We start from the raw sequence: 22,233 nt of genomic DNA, 5'->3' as shown, positions 1-22,233 counted from the left end.
ACAATTTTCCAGTGTTCCTTAAATGCCTCACATGCAGACGTTGGTAGAGGCTACCTTGGCGGCTGTGCACAGAGAAGCTTCTAGTCTCAACCTAGTTTGAGAAGACTGAGGTGATCGTTTGTCATGTTGAAACCACATGTTTTTATCTACATGCTCCGTTTTCTAAGAGCAAAGTTTTCCATGGGCGAAGCATTTTAAATGTCAATATTGCACTCAATAATTTTCGACTGTGGGAAGCCAAAATCATCATGGTGATTAATATTCAGTTGTTTGTACAGCACTGCCTCAAGTTAAATATTGAGAAACTGCCTTAGAAATCAAACATGGGCGTCACACTGCAGCCAAAATCTGTCAAAGCCAAGGTGATTATGCACAAATAGATAGAAGATCACTACTGGTCAAACTCATTTCTGCCAGTGCATAGCAGTTGCCAAATTCCAGCTTTTCAAATTGTGCTCACATCAAAATTCAAGTCAGAATTACTGGTGTAAAACTTAGATTTTCTTTGAACCTCACATGTATCCGACCTTATAATACGAAGTGATCTGAAAACTACAGAAACATTGATAAATTAAACCCAGATTTATTAATATTCACAGCACCATGTTTTATCCTTAGTAGCAATGTTATGAACACTCACAGCTTACAATATCAGATCTGCTGCTGCACATACCTGAGTGTGAAATATAATTTCATGTTTGACTTGGCACTAGGTTGATTAAACAGAAATTAAACCAGTTTAAAATTAGACTCGACACGCAGACGCACGTTGTTAACCTCTGATTAGTGGAATGTGACTTCCATCAACAACAGAAGAATTAAGATTCGGAAGTGAGTTCAAAAGTCTCCAAGCACAAGTGATGAAACCCTGATGGACCACTTCAGGTTCAGGGTTGGTTCCCCCAAGGCTCCACATGGGAGCAGGGATTTACTGTCACAAGACATTTTTCTGAGCAGTTAAAGAAATTATTATTCACATTGGCGTACACCTGAAACTTTGGGAGTTTCACATTCAATCTGCAGGGACATGAGGCTAAAAGTTAAATGGTCCCTCTTCAGAATCACTCACCGTCCAATGATTTGTCTTCCTCAGGTGCCGTCCATGGACCCGATGGCGATGAAACGCTCTCAGCTCTACGGAATGAGCAACAACCCGTACTCTCAGCAGCAGGGGGCGCCGTACCCCGGCCAACCTTACAGCTCCCCCTCGCCACACAGATACCCGATGGGGATGCCCGGCAGAGGGCAGATGGGGATGGGAGGGATGCAGTACCCTCAGCAACAGGTAGGATGCACAGATGATCCAAATATTAATTTTAAAAGTTATATATTGTTGTTATTATTGTCATGTTGTAGTTCGTGGAGGGACACGATTAAAAAAATAATGTAATTAATTAGAGGCAATACTTGCCACAATAAGCAAAGTTTTTTTTGGTTGACAACTGAATCGATGAATAGACATATACGTGAACCTAAACAGCAAAAATATTTGTTTCATTTATATTTATCTCTGCATTTTTCATTTGTTTACTACATCCACAGATTACTGCAAACTCAAAGTGCAAATATAGAGATTATATTCAACATTTTAAGACTTTTTGTAAACTCAAGTAATTTTAATGTCTTGAAATGTGGTCTGTTGTGGGATGGCTACACAGTTTACCAGTACCGGGACTGTCATAGCTAATGTGTCCACAGGATTGTCAATTTCTACCATCCCATTCATTGTTTGTGTGAAACGTACCGCATTGCATTCTGGCTGCGTTGCGCCGCTTTTCGAGCTGCTTTCCGGTGTGTCTCCCCAGAGCTCATTTGCACTTGACCTCTACTTTATGCAAATTCGGTGCAAGCAGCGGTGGCCCAACGCATCGCAAAATATTCGTTAAATGTAAAAGTAAAAGTCAAGTGCACAGCTTATTTTTTCCATCAAATGCTTTCAGAAATACTTTTTGCTGAAGCATTTGTGTAATAAAAAAGAAAATTTAGGCCAAGCCACCGTGTTTGTCCGACACTTCTACCAGACTGAAGCTACTACTGTGTATCTGATGCATCTTCTTCACGGCTGACAAACAGACTTTAGTTTCGTTACTGCCATCTACTGGGCTGGAGTGTTCATCAGAGTTACCGGTGTTCCAGAAATTAGGGAACTGAGAAAGGTGTGATTCAATGCGGGTTTTTTACGCATTTTTTTCTGTAAATAATTAATCCAAATTAATGCATTGAAGTGCCAGCCCTAGTTATGATATACTTACTTAAAACCCTAAAAAGATGTGACACCCTGTGGTTCCTGCTGCTTGTCATTCTGAATGCGGTTTTAAACTAGAAAAATATGGTTATGAACATCACCATTCAAAAATCAAAGCAGAAAACAAACACAAATAATCTTCAATAAATCTTAGGACTCACAGACAAAAGAGAATTGTCACAGTTTTAAGTTTTCCTCAGGATCACAGTAATCTGGTTATAGAGCTGCTACCGGATAAATTGGATATTTTGTAAAGCACCAGTTTGGCAAAATGAAAACAAATCCCGGCTAAAAACTGGGCTCAGAGAGAACAGTTGTACCGCCATGTAGTTGGGCAGCTACACGTTGGTAAGCTTTCAGGGTGAAGCTCACCTTACGCCGTTATTTTCTCAATTGTTGTATTGGTTCTTGTGTCACATGTCAGAGACATCAGAACAAAATACCAAAAAATAAGAATAACAGTAAGATGTTTAGGTTCTGATGTAAAAAGTAGCATTCAGATGTGATTTAAAAGAGGGATTTGGTGAGTCAGAGCTTAAGAGGCAGATCATTCCAGAGTTGAAGTGCTGTAATGTGGAAAAACTTGGTTCTCTACTCTTAAATCTGACCCAGAAACAGACAGCATGTTCTTCTTTGAGGACCTCATGCAGGTGTACAGGTTGATTCGGGGTGGATTTCTGATTCACTTGTGCGTAAAAGACTTCTACTTTAGTCATAGTTAAACTGCAGTGGAAAGCCAGACATGCAGTTTTTCACATTTCCAGATATTCACCCAGAGAAATGAGATCAGAGGTGCAACTGGACTAGATACGTGTAAAATATGTATAAATGAAATATGCCTGGGCCTGAATATGAACCTTGGGGCACTCCGCATGTTATGGCGGCCAAACACTTTGTCAGATTGTAGGATATTGTTTTTGTTTCAGTGGCTGGCAAACATGCTGTAGACTGCTGTAATATTGCATCAGAACATGCTTCCAATATTTTCCACTTCCTCCATTTTCACAGAAAAGCTGAATTTCACACTGAGCTGTTAAAAATACTGGTCATGATAGAGGTTTAAATTATATGAGAAGCATCCTGGTTGCAAAAACAGGTGCTTTTTTGAGCTGTAATTATTTCTGGGGAGGAGATGACTCCAGTAAAATCACTGAGCAGATTTTAAGTAACATTAATATCACAAACCTCAGACACAGAAAGTCAGTCAGATTTTTCCCCTGTAACTCCCTCTGTCATCTGTGTTGATTGCGGCCTTAGTTTTTCTCTTCATATCCGAATATCAGTTTGGTTTCTTCAGATATTTGTACAGGCTGGTTCAGACCTCAGCTGTACGCCTGTGCAGATAATAACTGAAAAGCATTGATTATGTGTCAGGAAACAAAAAGTCAGCGCACAAATGTTGAAAAACTGGCTGGTGGGTTGTTAGCTTGTGTAAAGGGAGCGTTTCAGTTTTTCCTTCAACACTGGATTTGCTGAGAATGCGCTCGTTTTTAGGGACTCGTTCTGCTGATTCATCTGCAGCATCACCGCCTCGTCACTGTGGACGAGCCGCTCCGAGGACAACGGAGCTGTTGATGCTGACAGACCACATGGCTTCTGCCGAGCCGGTCGGGCCAGGCCGGTGTGGGTCAGGCTATTCCTGGTGCACCCTGGGCTCAGGCTATTTATAGACTCCAGACTGCTGGTTTGAGTTTGATGCTGCTGCTCTGGGTAGACTGGCTTCTCCCGCTTTATCAGTGGTTACTGACAACTGATACGTCATATGCAGTCAGAAAGCAACTTGTTTTTGCTGAAAGAATCAGCATGGAAATGAATTTCAGTCTCTCTGAAAATTCTGATACAATTCTGGGAGTTTAATACGTATAATAATGGCTCCGGAAATCCACCCTCCAAGCCTTGAAGACAGTCTCAATCTTTGTAGTATGAAGTCCTTAGAAGGAAAGGCAGTCATGTTAACCGCCACTACTTTTATTTTTTCAAAGCTTTCAAGGTGAGGAAACCAAGAACGGACATTTGTCATGACAGAAATTAATTGATCAGCTTTTAACCATTAACCCTGAGAGCTCCGAGCAGTTTCTGAGAGTTTTTGGCTCCTGTCACATTCTTTTAGTGCAATAGAAAGTCCTGCAGACAGAACAACCATCATAAGAACTCAAAAAGAAAAAGTGCCTATTTGTATATAATTTCTCTTAGTGCCCACAGGTGTGGCTAGTATTGCAAAACATGATGGCTCTATGTATTGTAGAGTCCGATCCGAACTATTTACATTTTTACATCTAAAAACTTGGCATTTTACACACTACTCTGGACATCAACGTGAGAAAAATATTCCACCATGTTGAATGCTTGCTGACACTTACTTCTCTGCACGTTATTTTAGATGTGTTTATTCTGATATTTTTCACATTTCTTGGCATTTTATAGACCTGACAAATTATAAACATGTAAAAAGTTGTAGAAAATCCTGATGTTCTTCAAAGTGGACATTTCCCTGTAGCTTCTCAGTTGACCCCTGTTTCCTTTCATCAACTAGTGTAGCGTTAATTATATTTAAACGGATTTCCAGTTTGATAGCTGTATGTTGTAAAAGTTTCCAGACATCCTCGGTGACTCAACGTCTCTGAAACAGTGCTGTAGTTTAGCGAAATTTATACTCATCCATTGAGTTTACGGTGCAAACAAGTGACTATGCTGTTGTGAGCATGTATTCTTGCACACTGGTGTGTCTGTGTCGCTCTATGGCTACACCAGCAAAACACTAGTTAGCCGTGACTTTTTTTTGGTTAATATCCTTTAGTATTCCCACAAGTGCAAATTTGCATATAGTCTTCGGATATCCCAATTGGGATCAGAGCTCAGGGTTAGCTATGGTACAGCGCCCCTGTAGCAGGAGGGGTTAAGGGCCTTGCTCAAGGGTCCAACAGTGGCCACAATGGGGGTTTTAACCTCTGACTTTCTGATCAGTAGTTCAGAAACGTAACCGTTGCGCCACCGCTGCCACTTCCACTGCTAAGTTTCTTATTGTATAGCAACTGAAACGTAGTCCAGAATACTAAACTCTGCATATGAGCAGACCAAACACAGCTACAGCAACCTACAGATTGCATGTTGCTTTACAGAAGCATTATCTTTGGCATCGACAGTATGGATTCTCCTCATCTTTTGGTTGTTGTGATGGTTACAGTCTGTGTTCTCATTGGTCAACATCACACGTGCATTGTGGAAGCTGCCACATGAGATGAGAGATGGGAAGCCTCAGAGATATTCATTATCAGTCCCACGTCTTTCTGGTTGGTTGTTATCAGACTCGTATCATGCAGTTTGAGTCTGATGATAGCTGTACTGTCAGCAGCTAAACTTTTAAGAGTCAGGAGAGGAAAAATCTCTCCTGGTATTTCAGTAGCTTCTTCTTGAATCTGAAGTTTGGAGTTTAGTTTCGCTCCTGTGTTCCTCTTCTTACTTTCAGATCTCAGCCTTATTTTCCTGTTTACTGATGCAAATTGAACCTTTCTGCTGTTGCTGCTTTTAGAAAGTTTAGTCCCCAGGCTGTACGTAGACGTTGGGGTGAAATGCGTATTTTTATTCAGTGAAGCGTTTGATGATTGGTTGATCACACAGTTAAAACCAGCATCACGTGGGGCTCCTCAGTCTCAGATGTGTATCACGTAATCACAGGCTGGGTTTCTTTTTTTTTTTCCTCCTTTGAACTTCCTAGAAAAATTAAAATCCGAAAGCATCACGTTAAAGCCGCGAGGAAACATGACTGTTGCGCCGTGGTTTCTTCAGATTTCAGGTGAACCCTCTGCAGGTGGGTTTCTCCGGGCTCTGCGCTCGCCTCTGTTCGTACATTACACACATCGCTGTTTTTTCCTCCCCCGGAGCTTTTCGCACATTCCTCCAAAGAGAGATTGTCATCACGGAGTAACAGCGACGTTATTACATCATTACAGGTTGACAGGCTGTTTTCTGTTCAGCCTGAGGGAACCTGTGTCAGCGCTGTCATCTCTGCTCGCTCTCCCATCACACCGAGGCTCCGATGAAGACAGCCACGGAGCCAGAGAGAGGGAAAGTAATGACTTTTATCTGAGCACCGAGGCCCCAGATGGCCCCGGGACTCTGCCTTTATTAACTCTCTGATTCCAGACGAAATTGGATGTCGACCAGTCAGCTTCTCCTCTGAGCTGCTCAGACTGACTCTGGTTTCAGGAGGTTCCTTGTCCTCAGTTTCTAACTGCCGGAAAACAATTTCAGCATCTTAAACCAAACCACAAACTACAATATTCCTATACTTTAAAGGAGCTGTCTGACATTTTGGGAGACTTGTAGCGTTCCAGCTGGTTGTGAAAAGTGTGAAAGCATTGAATTTGACACTAATGTTGGTTATTAAACGTGTGTGCTGCTGCCAGTAAAAGCTCTCCACCTCGATGTTGTGACAGTAGACTGAGATGCAGGAGACTGTTCGCTCCTTTTGTTGTGATCTTTCAGTCAAACACTGTCACTGTAGCTGGAAGCTCATCAACTCACGATGGACAGGTAAAGATTTTAAAGCATCCTTCAGCTTTTTGCTGCTTATCTCAATCCATGTGGCACAAATTTATTGATTTATATTATGGGGAATAATTGTTACCGATTGCTAAGAAATAATGCGATAATAAATAATTCCAGTTTATATTCTTCCTCTTGGTTTTCAGTTACGCTTTCACACTTACGCCTGAGATTTCATTATGTATATTATTTAAAATGTCTTTAACCCTGTTAGAACCGAATGTAGAAAAAAAATGAATAAAACAAAAATTCTGTCTATGTTAGGGCTGGACCCGAATGTCCGAGCACCTAACCCTCTGAAACAAATAAGGTTTATGTCATTAAATAAAACAAATAAACTCAATGAAAACTGATTGGTTTTCACAAATACTTATATTTCTAAGGGATCATCCTTTGGAGCAGACACCAGGTCATTGTTATTAGTTCTACACTGCACCTCCCCAGAGGAAAATCTAAGTGCTCCTCTATAGCTTAGGAGGCAAAACTCTGATTCTCTTTTCAGCCTTGTTTTAGTTTCGATTTTGTTTGATGTGTTTCTCATATTTTTCTCCTTAAATTCCCGAGGAGAAATGGGTGAGACAAGAAAAGGATAGTTTGCAACGGAAGTCATACCTGAGACTTAAAGGAGATTCCTTCCTAACCTCGACTAATGGCTCCATTGTTTTCCTCTGTTGAGCTTGGATTTTAATATTCTGTAGATACTAATGTAACAAGTTAATCACAAAAATTTCAATTTTAAAATGTCAGAAATTTGTCAAAAATGCCGAAGCTGATGTCAGCTATAGGCCAAGTCGTGGTTTCCTGAATGTAAAAGAAATCTCCATCCGTAGCTGTGAGGGACGTCCATCTGAAACACAGCATGTGCCAGAAGAATAAACTGGTTTTGTGTTCTTTCCGTATCTGCCGTTTCCGGTTCGACTTTTTCATATTTCCTCGTTTGCACGTGAGGAACATGCTTGTCTTCGTTTCACTTTCAGTCTGTCAGATGGCTTCCCTCTGCAGACATCACCTGCTTTATATCACGCTTCACCTTTAGAGCAGGCATGTGAGGCGCTCTTGAGCAAGGCAGTTAATATCCCAGTTCTTCCAGAGCGGCTGCAGCTCTCACAGATTGCACTGCGGTTGCATCTTATTGCATTTTGTGTCGTTTTATTCCCGCGGAGAGCGTTTGCATTTAATGGGATAACGATCTAAGAGAGAAGGTCTGTGGAAGTGTTGGAGCACATTTCAGTCCTGATTTAAAATACAGAATTTCAGCCTCTGTATATGCCTTTTTTAAGGTGGTATAAAAATTATTAAAGAGGAGTAATATGGCTCATTTCATTCAGTAAAGCAAAGAGCTCTTATGATGGATTTTAAGTCTTTAGCTATAAAATAACTGTTTGTAAATGATACTCTTCTTTGTTGATTTTCATTTCTTTTCTCTTTTTTTCTCTCTTGCTATGGACCAGCTGACAAATATCAAATGAGCATGTCTGAACAAAGACAGACAACATAACCAGCACTCGGAACACTTTAAAATCTGGCTTAAAGATGTTCTCCTTTTTTGTCTGAATGTGTGTGGTTGATTTTCATCACTCTTAGGTTTTTGGTTGGTTTTCATTCCTTTAAAAGTTAAAATGGAAGTAAGACATTGGAGTAGAAAAACCTAGTTCTGAAGCATCTTGGACATAAACATAATGTAGTGTCAAACAAAATGTACAATAATGTCTGTAGCGGTAGTTTCGGCACTGTAGAATGTGGCCATTTAATATAGATGCACCCACAAACAAAATGACCTTGCACTGAGGACACTTGTGTGTTGTGCATGTGTACGTTATGTTCGGATACGGAATCACGACCTAAATATGTAGCGGGCGGCGGGAATTGATGGGTTTGGAAGCACCCCCATAATTTAATCAATTGTTCCTTGTATCATTTCCGATGGATAAGTCCACACCGGTCAATTTGTAGTAGGATTGCAATCACATGATCGTCAGCAGGCAACTGATGTAGTGTTCACTTGTAGTCATGGGTACAGTGACGCTGTGCCGCTATCTTGCAATGATGCAGAAATCTTGAACAAATCCGTAGATCTAGACTATAAGCCGCATCACTGATAAAATTGAATCATTTGGTCCCTGTGTCATTTCTGACCTTCCCTGAAAATTTCATCCAAATCTGTTGGTCTGTTTTTGAGTAATGTTGCTGACAGACAGACGGACAGACAAACCAATGCCTATCGTCGCATAACTCCGCTGAGTTATAATAGCGCAATAATAGAAATTTCCATTTAAGCATGTGGACATATTCATGATGAGCTGAAATGAAACATGGAAGCCAGAATTGTAGTTTTTGGCTTAAAAATGCAGAAAGTACCACTGAGGACACAGCCGTCCTGTTTGAATAACCTTTATTGAACTATCAGTGGATCGACAGAGTGGGGAGCTCCAGGAATGGCCGCTCAACTGGGTCGGGCAGAGATGTTTCAGGTTCTGGCTGCGTGAATTAAAGCCTGTAGTGTTAGTTAACAATCACAGTCCACAGCTTTTAAGGCTACCCTTGATAGCATGCTGAAGCTGATAGACATCAATCGGTCCCCTGACAAAACTGTCTGAGTAGAACTTGAGTTTCTTTTCCAAGACACATCAACATAAAGAGACCTCTGACAGGAATAGTTTGTTTGGAAAATACTGCGCTGTTCCAGTTATTGGAACGATTAAGTCAGATTCAGTCAGAGTTAGCATTACAGGAACGTCACATTAACCATTTCAAATTGTCACAGGCGCCTGCAAAAAGTAGCACAAAGCAGATAGGAAGATTTATCAAGTATTCATCATATGATGAAAACCAGGATGCTCCATGGAAACAGTCTGCCTGTAGAAACTGAGCTGTATCTTTGTTTCCTTTTCTTAACTCTTCATCAGACCAGAGCTGATCTGAACAGATGAGGAATGCGTTCATAATCTGAATGTGGTTCGCAGTGATGATGATGATCACCATACGGCTGTCCTGTGGTGCCAGGAACAAAAAAAAAAAGATCACAAGTCAGGTGTCTCTGCATCTGGACAGTAGATGGAGCAAATAATAACATGGAGTGTGATATCACAAAGTTGTGGGAGGTATATTCCAGTCAGAGGCAGTCTGAGAACGTATTTAATCCTCAGGGGATTTTAGAGATTTTCAGGAAATTCGATATATAGGTCGCTTTCAAGGAATACAGCCGTATGTGTTTCCTAACTGGTTTCATGGTGTAATGCAGACAGACAGCAAAAAACGCCAAGTACAGTACAGCTCTGTTTTAATATTAAGTGTTATTTAACACAGACACTACATAGATTCATGCTAAGACCGCCAACATTTGTTAATTCTTTCATATTTGTTTAAATCAGGCTTTGTCCTTTGATTTGACAGCTCTAAGTATCACAACACCCATAAGCCTCGGCTGCCGTCGTCATACAGAAAAAGCCAGTTGAAGATGTGAATCAGAGGAGGAGCAAATTCAGAAAACTAGACCTAAAATTTCACAGCAAGAGGAATATTTAGTTCTGTGATTGGATGTTTGTTACTAAACTGCACCTCGGGAGTCGTAGTTAATTTCTTCACTTTCAGATTTTGTGGCAACAGGCTTGTTATCAAGAAGACAGATATTTACAACCAGAAGTTTCACAGTAGTTCCAGACATAGAAGAGCTCCAACTTTTTTTCAAGTATCTGTAAAATGTGGAACAAATTTCTAGTAAATCTGTTTACAAAACAACAAGCAAACAATAAAAACCCAAACCCAAATTATTTCCCACAAACAGTGAGTTCAGGTCAGTTCAGTTGTGTGTACGTGGTACCAATTCAATTTATGTGTACCGGTAATTTCTAAGCACTTCACGTAGTAAGGTATAGATGGATTCCCTTTGACAGAACACTTTACAGCAGTAGAAAGATAAAACTCCAGCAGAACCAGGTTCAGGGAGGGCGGCCATCTGCCTCAGTGGTTGAGGTGAAGGTAAACAGAACAGGATTGTAGATTAAAAAAAACAAAATGCATAAGAGAGCAATAAACACTGGAAAGGTTGTTGAGGCCAAGTTTTTCTGACTCAAGTCGTTGCCATTTAAACCACTGATAAGAAGAGGCCATGAGATGGAATCATTAAAAATGTTCCAGTCAAAGCATAGAGATGGAAAAAATGATAGAAATCAGCTTTGTGTATTTGACTGAGGAAGGTCACAGTTTCGCTGTCTCTTCACACGTCTGCTGCGCTTATCACATCACTGGAGACTTGAGTGAAATCATGTGATTCACATTCACCATCATTTAATTACCAATTCAGTTTTACTTTGATTTTTATCTACACAACAACTTTCACGCCTTTGCACAACAGGGAGGCCGGATTTGTGATATTTTGAGGAGTTTTTGTTTGCTTTTTTCACTCGTTTGTTTTTTCTGTGTCTTTAGTGTCAAAGTATCAGTAAGTTTAAAAAAAAACCTTTAAAGATATTCCAAGGTAAATTTAATCAACAATGATGAATAATTCATTTTTTCTGCTGCAGATTGTAAAATTCATTATTAATTTTGGCTGTCAGGAAGCATTTCTATTGAAATTAACAATTTAATTAATGATATTTTATTTGATTAACCCATCTATCAATGTTTCTGCTGCTAATCTGGATCACTATGTGCCTCTTTATGCTTTCATTGATAAATGTAATAAGTGAACAATGCAGAGACACGCTTGGTGTCTGTAGGGAAAATTAATAGGATTTTTGGGACCTAGGGCGTCCAGAATGTCTTCTCAGCTGTGTGTGGTCACAGTGGAGCTGTAGTAAACCAGCAGGCAGCGGAGTAATGACTCTTCTTCTATTAATCACTCTCATTTTACTGATGTATTTGGTCGTTGTTGTTTTCTCAGATGGGCTCTCAGTACAATCAGCAGCAACAGCAGCAACAGCAGCAGCAGCAGCAGCAGAACATTGGCGGCTACTGTCAGCCGGGTCAGCCGCCGTACTTCAGCCCTCCCCAGCAGCAGCCCGCCGCCCCCAGCCAGCCGCCGTACATGCAGCCCCGCCCACTGCCACAGCAGGTAAGACTGGAAGCACCGCTCTCACTCACTGACTCTTTCGTTCTGATCATCTCTACTGTGAATTCATCTGCTATCCTGCGGTTTTTACCCTGGAAGACATAGAGGCCGAGGGGTACAGCAAATTTCCAGGACAACTAGAAGATGAGAAAAACAGGGGCTTCCTTTTAACATACTGTCCAGTGAGAAAGAAGAACTGAGTAGCTTTGGTCAGACGGAGAGATAATGGTAGAATCAGACTGCAGCTCACGTTGTGGGTCGGTGAGTCTCTGCAGGTCAGATCAACGGCGTCGCTCTGATCATGGCTCTGATCTTTGGCCAGCTTCGTCCTTTACCCTCTGTCGCCAGCTTTCTTTGTTTTGCTGGACCAGACTGAGATAAAAGCGGATGTTTCAGAGGGGAGACGGCTCGGGCGAGGCCTCCAAAGAGTTTAAAGTTTCTGCTGCTGAGGCCATTGGCTTCTCCTGCAGCGTCTCAAAGCCCCAGAGACTTCAGCAAGGTCGAAACCTCCCTGACTGTCCCTCTGAAAAATGCTTTTACTAACTGTTTTGTCTCCTGATGTAAAGCTTGTTTCACCTTCTTTAGGCCCAAGTTAGAACTGAGAGTAAAGACATTGAGGTAATGCTGTTTACATCTCTAACCACGTAGCACAAAAATAAACTCAAATGTAAAATCACACAAGGATGAATTATAGTTTTTGATGCCAGAAATCATTTTTTTTCTCGAGAATGCTGCAATCTCTACAACTTCTTTCTACAAATTGATCCGTACTCATAGAATAAGTCATAGTGTAACTTCTTGTTCGGTTTTACTCTAGTTTTTGCCATGAGAAAAGCAGGCGAATATTTTTTGTCACAGTTCGTAAGACTGATGCTGAGCAGCTCCTCTCTTCTCTCGTCTGGATTTTGGCAGCTAGACCTTCAGAGGACTCTGTTTACACAGGTTTTAGTGAGGACATCAAATAGGAATTTTTAAAAGATCAGCGGAAAAGGAAATGTCTTTCGGAGTATTTTATCAGATCACTTTAACAATGTCAGTGCGTTTTAATAGTCAGTTTGAGTTACAGCTGCAGGCAAAAGGGAAACCCCGACCTTCAGCTGATGCTTTATCTCCTTCATCTGCCACGAGGCGACACGAGCAGCTCAGCAGAAAGTCGGACCTACAGCAGACGACAGGTTTTTTAGTTCAACACGAAGCACTAAGGAAAAAAAAAAACAGTCACAGATTAACAGTTGGATCGGTTTTATCCATCTGTAATGACAGTTAAAGCAGCAGCAGCTTCAGACATGATGATATGCAACGTATTTCAGAGTTTTTAAGACTGTTGTTGTGGGTGTTTTTTAAATCGTTTATTCTCTGCAGACAGAAAACGGCAACTTCGGCTGCCGAAAATACCCACTTTTGGCACAGCTTGGCTTAATCTCATCAATATACAGGTGAAATTATCAGCTGTGTGTGTGTGTTGGCCTGTCTGAGGTTCAGAAAAAAACCCAATCACTGTAACATAAAGCAGGATTCCCCCCGAGACACTCCGACTTGACACCTTTAATTATCTCAGAGAGGGTGAGAAAGAGACTGGAACAAAGGAAAACCCCTGATGAGTGAGTTTGTCCAGAAACTGTGTTCACCTGCAGAATAGCAGACGGTCACCGTTTCACACTGAAGGACACGATTTGGACAAAAATGAGAGGGCTGGTTGGGAAACAGTGTGTCATCATTTGGGTATCCATGCATACATTTTTCACATCTTAATTAGAGTTGGATCTAAACAACAAATTCCAGGGCTGAAGAATGAGCCCTTCATGGAAGTGCTAAAAAAACTGCAGTTCTTCACATGGCCACCAGAAGAAGGCTCCAAAAGCTAGGGCTGGACCCGAATATCCCGAATATCCGGATATTCGTTCGCTACAGCACTATCTGGATATTAATTTGGTATCCGAATATTCGCCCCCCCACCCCCCGTCGGACGTTACCGGGCGGAAAGAATATGCCGCGTTACTGTCTTCCCTCCGCCTTCGGCCCACATCGGCACTTATCGGCTCATCTCATCATGTGATCACATAAACATATGTCTATAACATATACACATATGTCTATGTGATCACTCCCTCCTCCCCCCAGACGAAAATATTCGGAGCTCGTCTCTTCCCTGCGCCTTCAGCCCACTTCGGCTCATCCCACCGTGTTCTTCGGCTCCTCCATTCCTGTTTGTAAACACCACCCGAATGGCCGTGTGGCTGCCGACTCTGACGTTGCGCTTCACTTCGTTGCATAAACACAAGACAAGATGCCGAAGACCTCTGCTGAAGACAAAACGAAGGCAACGAAGGTCGGTTTACACTGGGTTCAATCTGTCATCAGGAAATGTTGGCCAGAACTTTCTAAAAATGAAAACGGATCCGAATTTTCGGGCTCAAGCCGCCGCCACTACCACACCGCCGCGCCGTGCCACGCCGCACCCCCCCTCCTCGTTGGACGGTACGGGGCGGAACGAATATTCGGATATTCGTCTTTAATAGGGCCCGAATATTCGGAGGCCAGAAACCACTATTCGGGCCAGCCCTACCAAAAGCAAGTCTGTCCTCATAGACCCCCATGTAAAAATGTCCAACTATAAATAAACATGTTTACAGCCTGGTTTAAAAATCAATTTTGGGCTCTGTAGCTAATTTATCCTTTCATAACAACTGTGCAGGAGTGAAATTTTTTGATAGGTTACCTATTTCAATTTTATGAAGGCTTGAATTTATACAGAAATATACACTCACTGGCCACTTTATTAGGCACATCTTGCTAGGAAAACTTTGGACCCCCTTTTGCCTTCAGAACTTCCTTAATTCTTCATGGCATACTTTCAACAACGTTTTAGAAATATTCCTCAGAGATTTTGGTCCATATTGCACGATAGCATCACGCAGTTACTGCAGATTTGTCGGCTGCACATCCAATCTCCTGTTCCACTATATCCCAAAGGCAAAGCACTGAAATGAGATCTGGTGACTGTGGAGGCCATTGGAGTACAGTGAACCCATTGTCATGTTCAAGAAATCAGTTTGAGATGATTTGAGATTTGTGACAGGGAGCATTATCCTGCTGGAAGTAGCCACCAGAAGATGGTCCACTGTGGTTATAAAGAGATGGACTTGGTTAGCAACAGTACTCAGGTAGGCTGTGGCATTTCAACAATGCTCAGTTGGTACTGAGATTCCCAAAGTGTGCCAAGAAGATATCCCCCACACCATTACAGCACCAGCAGCAGCCCAAACTGTCAGTACAAGGCAGGATGGATCCATGTTTTCATGTTATTTATTTATGCCAAATTTTGGCCCTACCATCTGGATGTTGCAGCTGAAATGGAGATTCATCAGACCAGGCAATGTTTTTCCAAACTGCTATTGTTCAATTTTTGTGAGCCTGTACAAATTGTAGCCTCAGTTTCTTGTTCTTAGCTGACAGGAGTGTCACCCGGTATGGTGTTCTGCTGAACATCTTCTTCAAGGTTGGACGTGTTGTGCGTTCAGACATGGTATTCTGTGGTCCGGTACTGTAATGAGTGGTTAATTGAGTTACTTTTGTCTTTCTATCATCTCCAAACAGTTTGCCCATTCTCCTCTGACCTCTCACTGGATATTTTCTTATTTTTGGACCATTCTCTGTGAACTCTTGAGATGGTTGTATGTGAAAATCCAATTAGATCAGCAGTTCAACAAGTTGTCTTGACCACATCTACATGCCTAAATCCATGTGATTGGCTGATTACCTATTTGTGGTAACAAGCATTTGAACAGGTGTACCTATTAAAGTGGCTGGTGAGTGTAAATGTGGCTGCTTCTCTTTGCTCATTTTTTTAATCAACTGAGAGTTAAGAGGAGTCTGGCACTGCCAAGATGCCGAGCTTCAAAACTGCATCACATGTAGGGATGGGTATCGTTAGGTTTTTCGTGAATCCGATTCCGGTTAAGGAATCATTTGGCACCAGAATCGATAAGCAGAACCGGAATCGGATTCATGAAAAACCTAACGATACCCATCCCTAATCACACGGTGTTCTTCCATCTTTATATGTAATCATTGATCAGGTCACAGTGGCAGCAGTTAGCTCAGGAATCTCTTCAGTGACACTTTCCCAAAGTGTTCCTGGGTCAAATCTGTAATCACTCCAGTGTGTTCTGGCTCCACTCCAAGTTCTCCTTTACCTCTTCAACCTGAAAACATCCAATGGAACCTGCCCAGAAGGATACAAATGGAGTGCTGGACCACATCAACCAGCTCTTTTTAACATGAAGCAGCAGCTGCTTTCCTGTGAGCTCTTCACCCTTTTTCTCAGGCTGAATCCAGACTCCCCATAGAGAAAACTCACTTGTATTCATGATCTCATTCTTTCAGTCACTACACATAGCTCATGACCACAGGTGAGGGCTGGGACAGAGATCGACAGCTCAATTGAAAGCTTTGCCTTCAGGCTAACTTTCCTTTGAACCACAACGATCCTGTAAAAAAAATGAAAAGAAAAAATCCACCCACACTACAGCTGACGCTGCACAAATGTACCTGCTTGGAGAAAGCAGTCCACCGGGGTTAGGAATCAGTTTTTCTGCTGGCTTACCAGATGGATTCTGTGATTGAAAAATGTGACAGTTTTGTGCTTTTCGTCATTGTCAGTCGAGTCCATCAGGAAGCTATTGCTTCCTAACATCATAAAAATCAGGGTGTAATGCATTATTTTATAGACAATCTACACTATGAAAGACCTGTTTAAGCAAAGTTGTCTTTCTGCTGTCTTAATATGAATCATGCAGTGACCCCTCAGTAAATTTTATCTGTAGGTTTGGAACCACTCAATGTCTGATGACTAAGCTTCTCACACAGAGAGACATGAAGAATCTAGGTGGTGTCTGACAGCTGTCACACATTTAGGAAATTCTAAAACTCAGATGCAGATGAGGGACTATTGACTGTCACCAGAAGAGTAAAAATGACTGATCTACTCATCTCGATACAGGAGGTGCCGCAGGAGGCGTATGGCGGACGGGGCCAGTCTGCTGCTATGACTCCTGGGAAACCAAACCATGAAGAGATGAGTCTGAGCCAACAAGAGAGACCGTCCAGCTTGCCGGTGAGTTTAAACGCATCACTGGCTGAAGCTTTGGTACAAGAACCACTGAGGATGCTTTCTTTACGTGGTCTAATCAGTTATCCTTTATGCTTGTAACAACTGAAAACTTGATCAAGATAAGTTGCTATTTCATATAAAAAGACAGTAAATTATCAAGAAATCAGATTGACTGAGCATAATGCAAGCATCTTAACAAAAATGCAGCCTAAAACAGGATAAGACTATGGCACAATAGCTTATTTCCGTAGAAATTCATTTTTTCTTAATGGAAAGATTACAGGATAGTAGCTTCCCTTGCTTATACATGGCCCTGAAGCAAAAAAGCAAAAAAAAAAAAAAAAAAACTACTCAGAATAACCCAAATAAAGGCTGTTGACAGGCAACAGGGATTTTATGGATGATTGGTCACTCTTCATTTTAAGGTCCTGTATTTTCAAAATAATTTTTCTGGACATTTTTCTCAAAATTTTCTGAACTTTGCTGTAGTAAACTGCAGGATATTTCCTACAAAATCCTTCAAACAAAATGTTACTGGCTGAAATTGTCAAGCATTTGCTTGTCACACTAGAGTTTAAAAAAGAATTGATGTATTAAGTACATGAAGAATATTCACTCTGTGTCAATCAGACTTTCATGGAACGACAAAGAAATTCTAAATTAATATAGATGACTTCTGATGTTGAGCTTATTTATTTTAGATCAGATTTGTATTTGGCAAATATTCTTGTTGTGAATTTCATTTCCGTGCTCTTGGGCTGTAATAAACCAAATAATTTGATTTCGAATGACTGTGAAACACAATTGTGGGCCAATCTTTCATTCCTCAGCCCAGCTAACCGCTCCTGTCCCATTCATTCGCAGCCAACAGGCATTTCAAGTTAAGTTTATATAAACTCAGTAAATGATGGTGCCATTAAGACTGAATGAAACTGATAACAGTAAGTCCTCTGATCATGAAACTTTCCAGTCCTGTTTAAGTCCACAAACCTATGCATTCTGGGAAGAAGAAGCTGAGAGGTTTGACTTTCTGTCCTGATTGTGACAAAACCAGCAGATCATAGGGTCAAAGCCGACACATGGAGCTCCATTATAGAAAAAGAAGAGTGCTTTGCTGTCAGGCTCAGTGGTCGTGATTCTGTCTCTGACTGTGTGAAAGATTGAACGTGTTTCAGACCTCCCTGCTGTCTGCACACTCTGATTGTTGTGCGGCTTGTTGTTGTTGTCGATAATGACGGCGTCCTCTTTTCTCGGGAGCTGAACCTCGCAGGTATCACGCTCTGAGCGCCTGAGGCTTCCTGCTGGCTCGCCCTGTGTCGGCCGGGCTGTACAGAGACGCACAACTGAAATAATGATGTGTCGTGGTGATCTGTGGCACAACGCAGCCTGAACTGTAATTTACATTTAAAAGGCGTGTTTTTTTTAAAACACACCTACATGCCTTGAACCATTAGTGACACTGTATTTACACAAAACATTTAAGGCCGTATAATAAAAATATACTGCCTCTATACATTTTAGAGATTAACAAACAGACAAAACATGATTTTATTACCGTTTGTAGACATCAGAAAGACTTTTGTTCAACTTGAATGAGTATGAGTCAAGTCAGACTGATGTATATTTCATGTTTCTACTGTCATATGTTGCACACAGTTGCAAGAGTGACACCTACCAAACCAAAATCTATGAGCCTTTGCTGCAGCTGTGGCCACAGCAGCTGAAGGCTGATGTTTTCCAGGACAGTTTGTGAGATCTTCTGGCTTCACAAGCAGGAAAGCTTTCCTGGAAAACTACTTGGTTGTAGCAGCAGAGTCGAGGCAGCTGAAGGACTAACTAAGCCAAAAATATGCGCCAAAAAGGATGTCGCAATGTACTGGTATTGACAGTACCTTTTTTTATTTTTGTTTTTGTTTAAGGTCTGCACAATAAAACATTAACAGTGTTTGTTGATAAATCATTGATTAAAAAAGTTCAATCTAATGTTCACTAATTTTGCTTATATCCAGTTTTAGATGCAAGCTCGGTTGCACAAACGAATGCAGAGCTACCTCCCCCTGGCTCATAAACAGCCAATCATATCCCTTCGCCCTGTGATGTTACACTGTCAGTGTACGATACACCAACAGAAGCAGAGTAAAGACATGAGTACATGCAGAGAGGAAACTGTGGATTAAGAAAGACCAAGCCAACTTGTCAATATGGCAGTTTTTGGCTGACCAATACCAGAACACCACTGTGTGGAAACTGTGCAGGAAAATTGTCCTAACCATGGGTGAGAATAGAACAAATGTGTTTTATCACATTAACCACATCATCCTTTGGAGCGCGCAACATACCGCCAGTCACGACCAACATCTCAAGAAAAAAACTGCAGGATGTCCACAATGAAGTCAAATACAGCATGACAAAACATACAAACAGTACGAAGACTTACAGCATCAGATTGCAGTGCTAAAGTTTGCGAGCACTTAGTGTGATCAGGAGGTCTGGCTTCAGAACGCTTCTTGGCGTAGTTAAACCCCGTTATGTTGTCCGGGGTTGCAAGTACTTTTCAAGGATGGCACTTCCCCAGTTTTGTTTGAATTGTAGGTAATCTATAGAAAAAGAGCTGTTGTCAGTGTACCAATTTGGTATCATTATTTAAAATAGACCATAAAGATATTATCAGTAATTATTGATATTGACATTTTATGCAAATAAAACGTGGTAATTCTATATCACTCAGCCCTAACCAGTGTACCCTAGTAAATAGTGTTTAAGTTCAAAATTAACCTTTTTATTCTTGTGGCTTTTGTTAGAAATAGGTAATTTAAAATGATCAATAATTATTGATTATATCGACATCTATATTAAGTTTGTTCCACATAGCTTTACTTTAAAGAAAGGTGTCCAACCAACCATCTAGAATCCAAAGATATACACTTTACCGTCACGTATGACCAATGAAAAGCATCAAATCCTCAAATCTGAACAACTACAAACGGGGGATGTTTACCATTAAAATTGATTAAAAACCTGCCTAAAACAATGACTTTTCTCTTGATGACAAATTGTTAACAATAGTCTCTTATTCATATAATTGCAAAACAACAGTGTCACAAGAATCGAGCCTTGAGGCACACCTCTGTTCATTTCTGGAGTTTTCCCTAAACATAGAAAATCTGTCAATTTGATCAACTTTCATGGTGAGATGTGAAATATAACACACCAGAACAGAATACTTCCCAGTTGTCACACTCATTTGCACATATTTCAGACTGTTAGAAAACCATGAGTAACTGTTTAAAGCTTGAATTAAACCACCTTCAGCACCAACATAAACACCCCTCTTTCTTTCTGTTGCTTTCTGTTTCACCTTCAGTCTCTCTACCCATCTTTAATTCCGCCTATTTACAGTCTGTTTTATTCCCCTTGCATTCACTGCTCCTCCTTCATCCTCTCCTTCTTTCTGTTTCTTTTTCTCCATCTCCCTCCTTCTCCTCCTCTGTGTCATTTCCCTCTCTTGTTACTGTGCCGCCAGCCTCATCCTCTCTCTCTCCCTCTTTTCTCTTTCGGAGCCTCCTTTTGAAGTCAGGGTGCTGATGCAGTTGCCATGGCGACTGCTGGCGGAGGGGGAGACGGCTCCGTTGCAGGAAGAGAAAATAAAAAAATCAGCAGAAATCAGGTGCACCCGAAGGCCTCGCGGACTGTTTAATAAGTTGACTTCACTTCAGAGTTCATAATATTCAGTGCTGCCTGAAGGATTTGATTCTTTTCAGTTAGTCTGAGACCAAAGTCTGAATGTCTTTTGTTGTTGTTGACTGTCTCTCATTTTCTTTTCAAAATCGAAACGACTTCTACAATTACAAAGGAAAATAAATAGCCAAATAGGATAAAAACCGCCAGCCAGAGTTAGTTTTAATGCATTTTATGCTGCAGTTGAGGGTGGCTGAAAGTGAAGCTGCCTCTCTATATTCCCTCTAAGTGACCTACATAGGTTGATGTGCAGCAGATTATTACAACCTGTAGTTATGTTTCATTGTGGCAGCACCCTGTAGAGGATGTGTTAAGTATGATGGGAGCAAAGGGGGAAGTCAGGTGACGTCGTAGAGCCTCACAGTCATGTAGGGAGGATGTCGGGGTGGTTGGATGAGTCAACAAATCTCTCGAAGTCATGTGAACACTGTAACCATTCGTGGTAGTAATATGTTGTTTTTGTGTGGAAAACTAGCCAAATCGAGAAGAAAGATATTATCTTACACTCCTAGAGATTGTATTCTCAAGGTAAGAAGCAGTTCTCTTTTCTGAGGGCAGCTGAGAGTGTGCCAATTTTAAAAGCAAAGCAGAAAACTATTTAATAACTATGAGTAATTAGATTATATTTACTTGTCTACTTGCTTTTCTATTATTGGATTCTTTATCCTCCCTTTGATTTTTCCTAATTGCAAATTTATTAGATTTATTTAGGGTCATGATCCCTCATTTCTTCAGTCCATGTTTTTATTGAGTCCTTCATTTGTGACATGGCCTTTTATTTCTCTATGTGGGGTTGAGGGGGTGTTTTTTATGTTGTGTTTTTATTAAAACCCTCTACGAACTAGAAAGCTAAAAAGAAAGAAAGAAGGAAATCTTTTTTGGTCCTATGGTAGCATCTTAACAGTCTATCAGCAGTTGCCTGCATGGTTAAATGACTGCCATTCTTGCCTGTTTATTTCTGCAGTAAAGACGTGAACTATTTTCACTTGCCATGAATTTATTTCCTCTGTGGCAACAACTCTAACCAACTTTAGGGCTGATTTACTCTAAATTTACAAACTGACCTAGAAACATTAATGCTACAAACAACTCATAAAGCGACAACCAGCCAGTAGAAACACTTATAACAACTCAATTTAAAGCACATAATTATTTCACGCTCAAATATGACACAACTGTCACTCATACTCTGGTCATTACTGTATAATTTCCTTCCATTGCAATGCAGAGAAACCTGAAATATTTTGGTAAAAGTAATGAATTAACCGAGAAGTAATTTGCCAGAAAAAATAATATACAGCAAACAATAAGTGGTTGAAGCATCCACTTGACGTTCAAACTTGATGAAAGCAGCCGAAGCACTGACAACTCAGTTTTAAGACTAATTCTAATTCTGAGAGGTGCCTGAGCTCATCTGATGGATCTGTGAGGTCCGTCGGTGGAAAGAAGCTGGAAGCCGCGGGTCTGAAACTGAAGGCGGTCCTCGTAAAGATAGACACACGAGCGCTCACACACACTCGGTGATTCATGTGGCTGCCGAGC

At 41.1% G+C, this 22,233-nt stretch overlaps 1 protein-coding gene across 1 annotated transcript in view; it reads left to right on the top strand.

Annotated features, from left to right (window-relative positions):
• arid1b (AT rich interactive domain 1B (SWI1-like)) overlaps nucleotides 1–22,233 on the top strand; it is a 62,340-nt gene that overhangs the window by 5,742 nt on the left and 34,365 nt on the right. The window contains 3 exon segments of the mRNA XM_051960605.1: nucleotides 1,094–1,285; nucleotides 11,673–11,843; nucleotides 16,843–16,956. Coding sequence (XP_051816565.1) covers nucleotides 1,094–1,285; nucleotides 11,673–11,843; nucleotides 16,843–16,956 — 477 coding nt within the window.

This window comes from Acanthochromis polyacanthus, chromosome 16 (genome assembly GCF_021347895.1).
Source record: "Acanthochromis polyacanthus isolate Apoly-LR-REF ecotype Palm Island chromosome 16, KAUST_Apoly_ChrSc, whole genome shotgun sequence".
In the NCBI taxonomy this organism is placed as follows: domain Eukaryota; kingdom Metazoa; phylum Chordata; class Actinopteri; family Pomacentridae; genus Acanthochromis; species Acanthochromis polyacanthus.
Note: the sequence above shows the minus strand (reverse complement) of the source record. Positions and strands in the feature narration are given on the sequence as shown.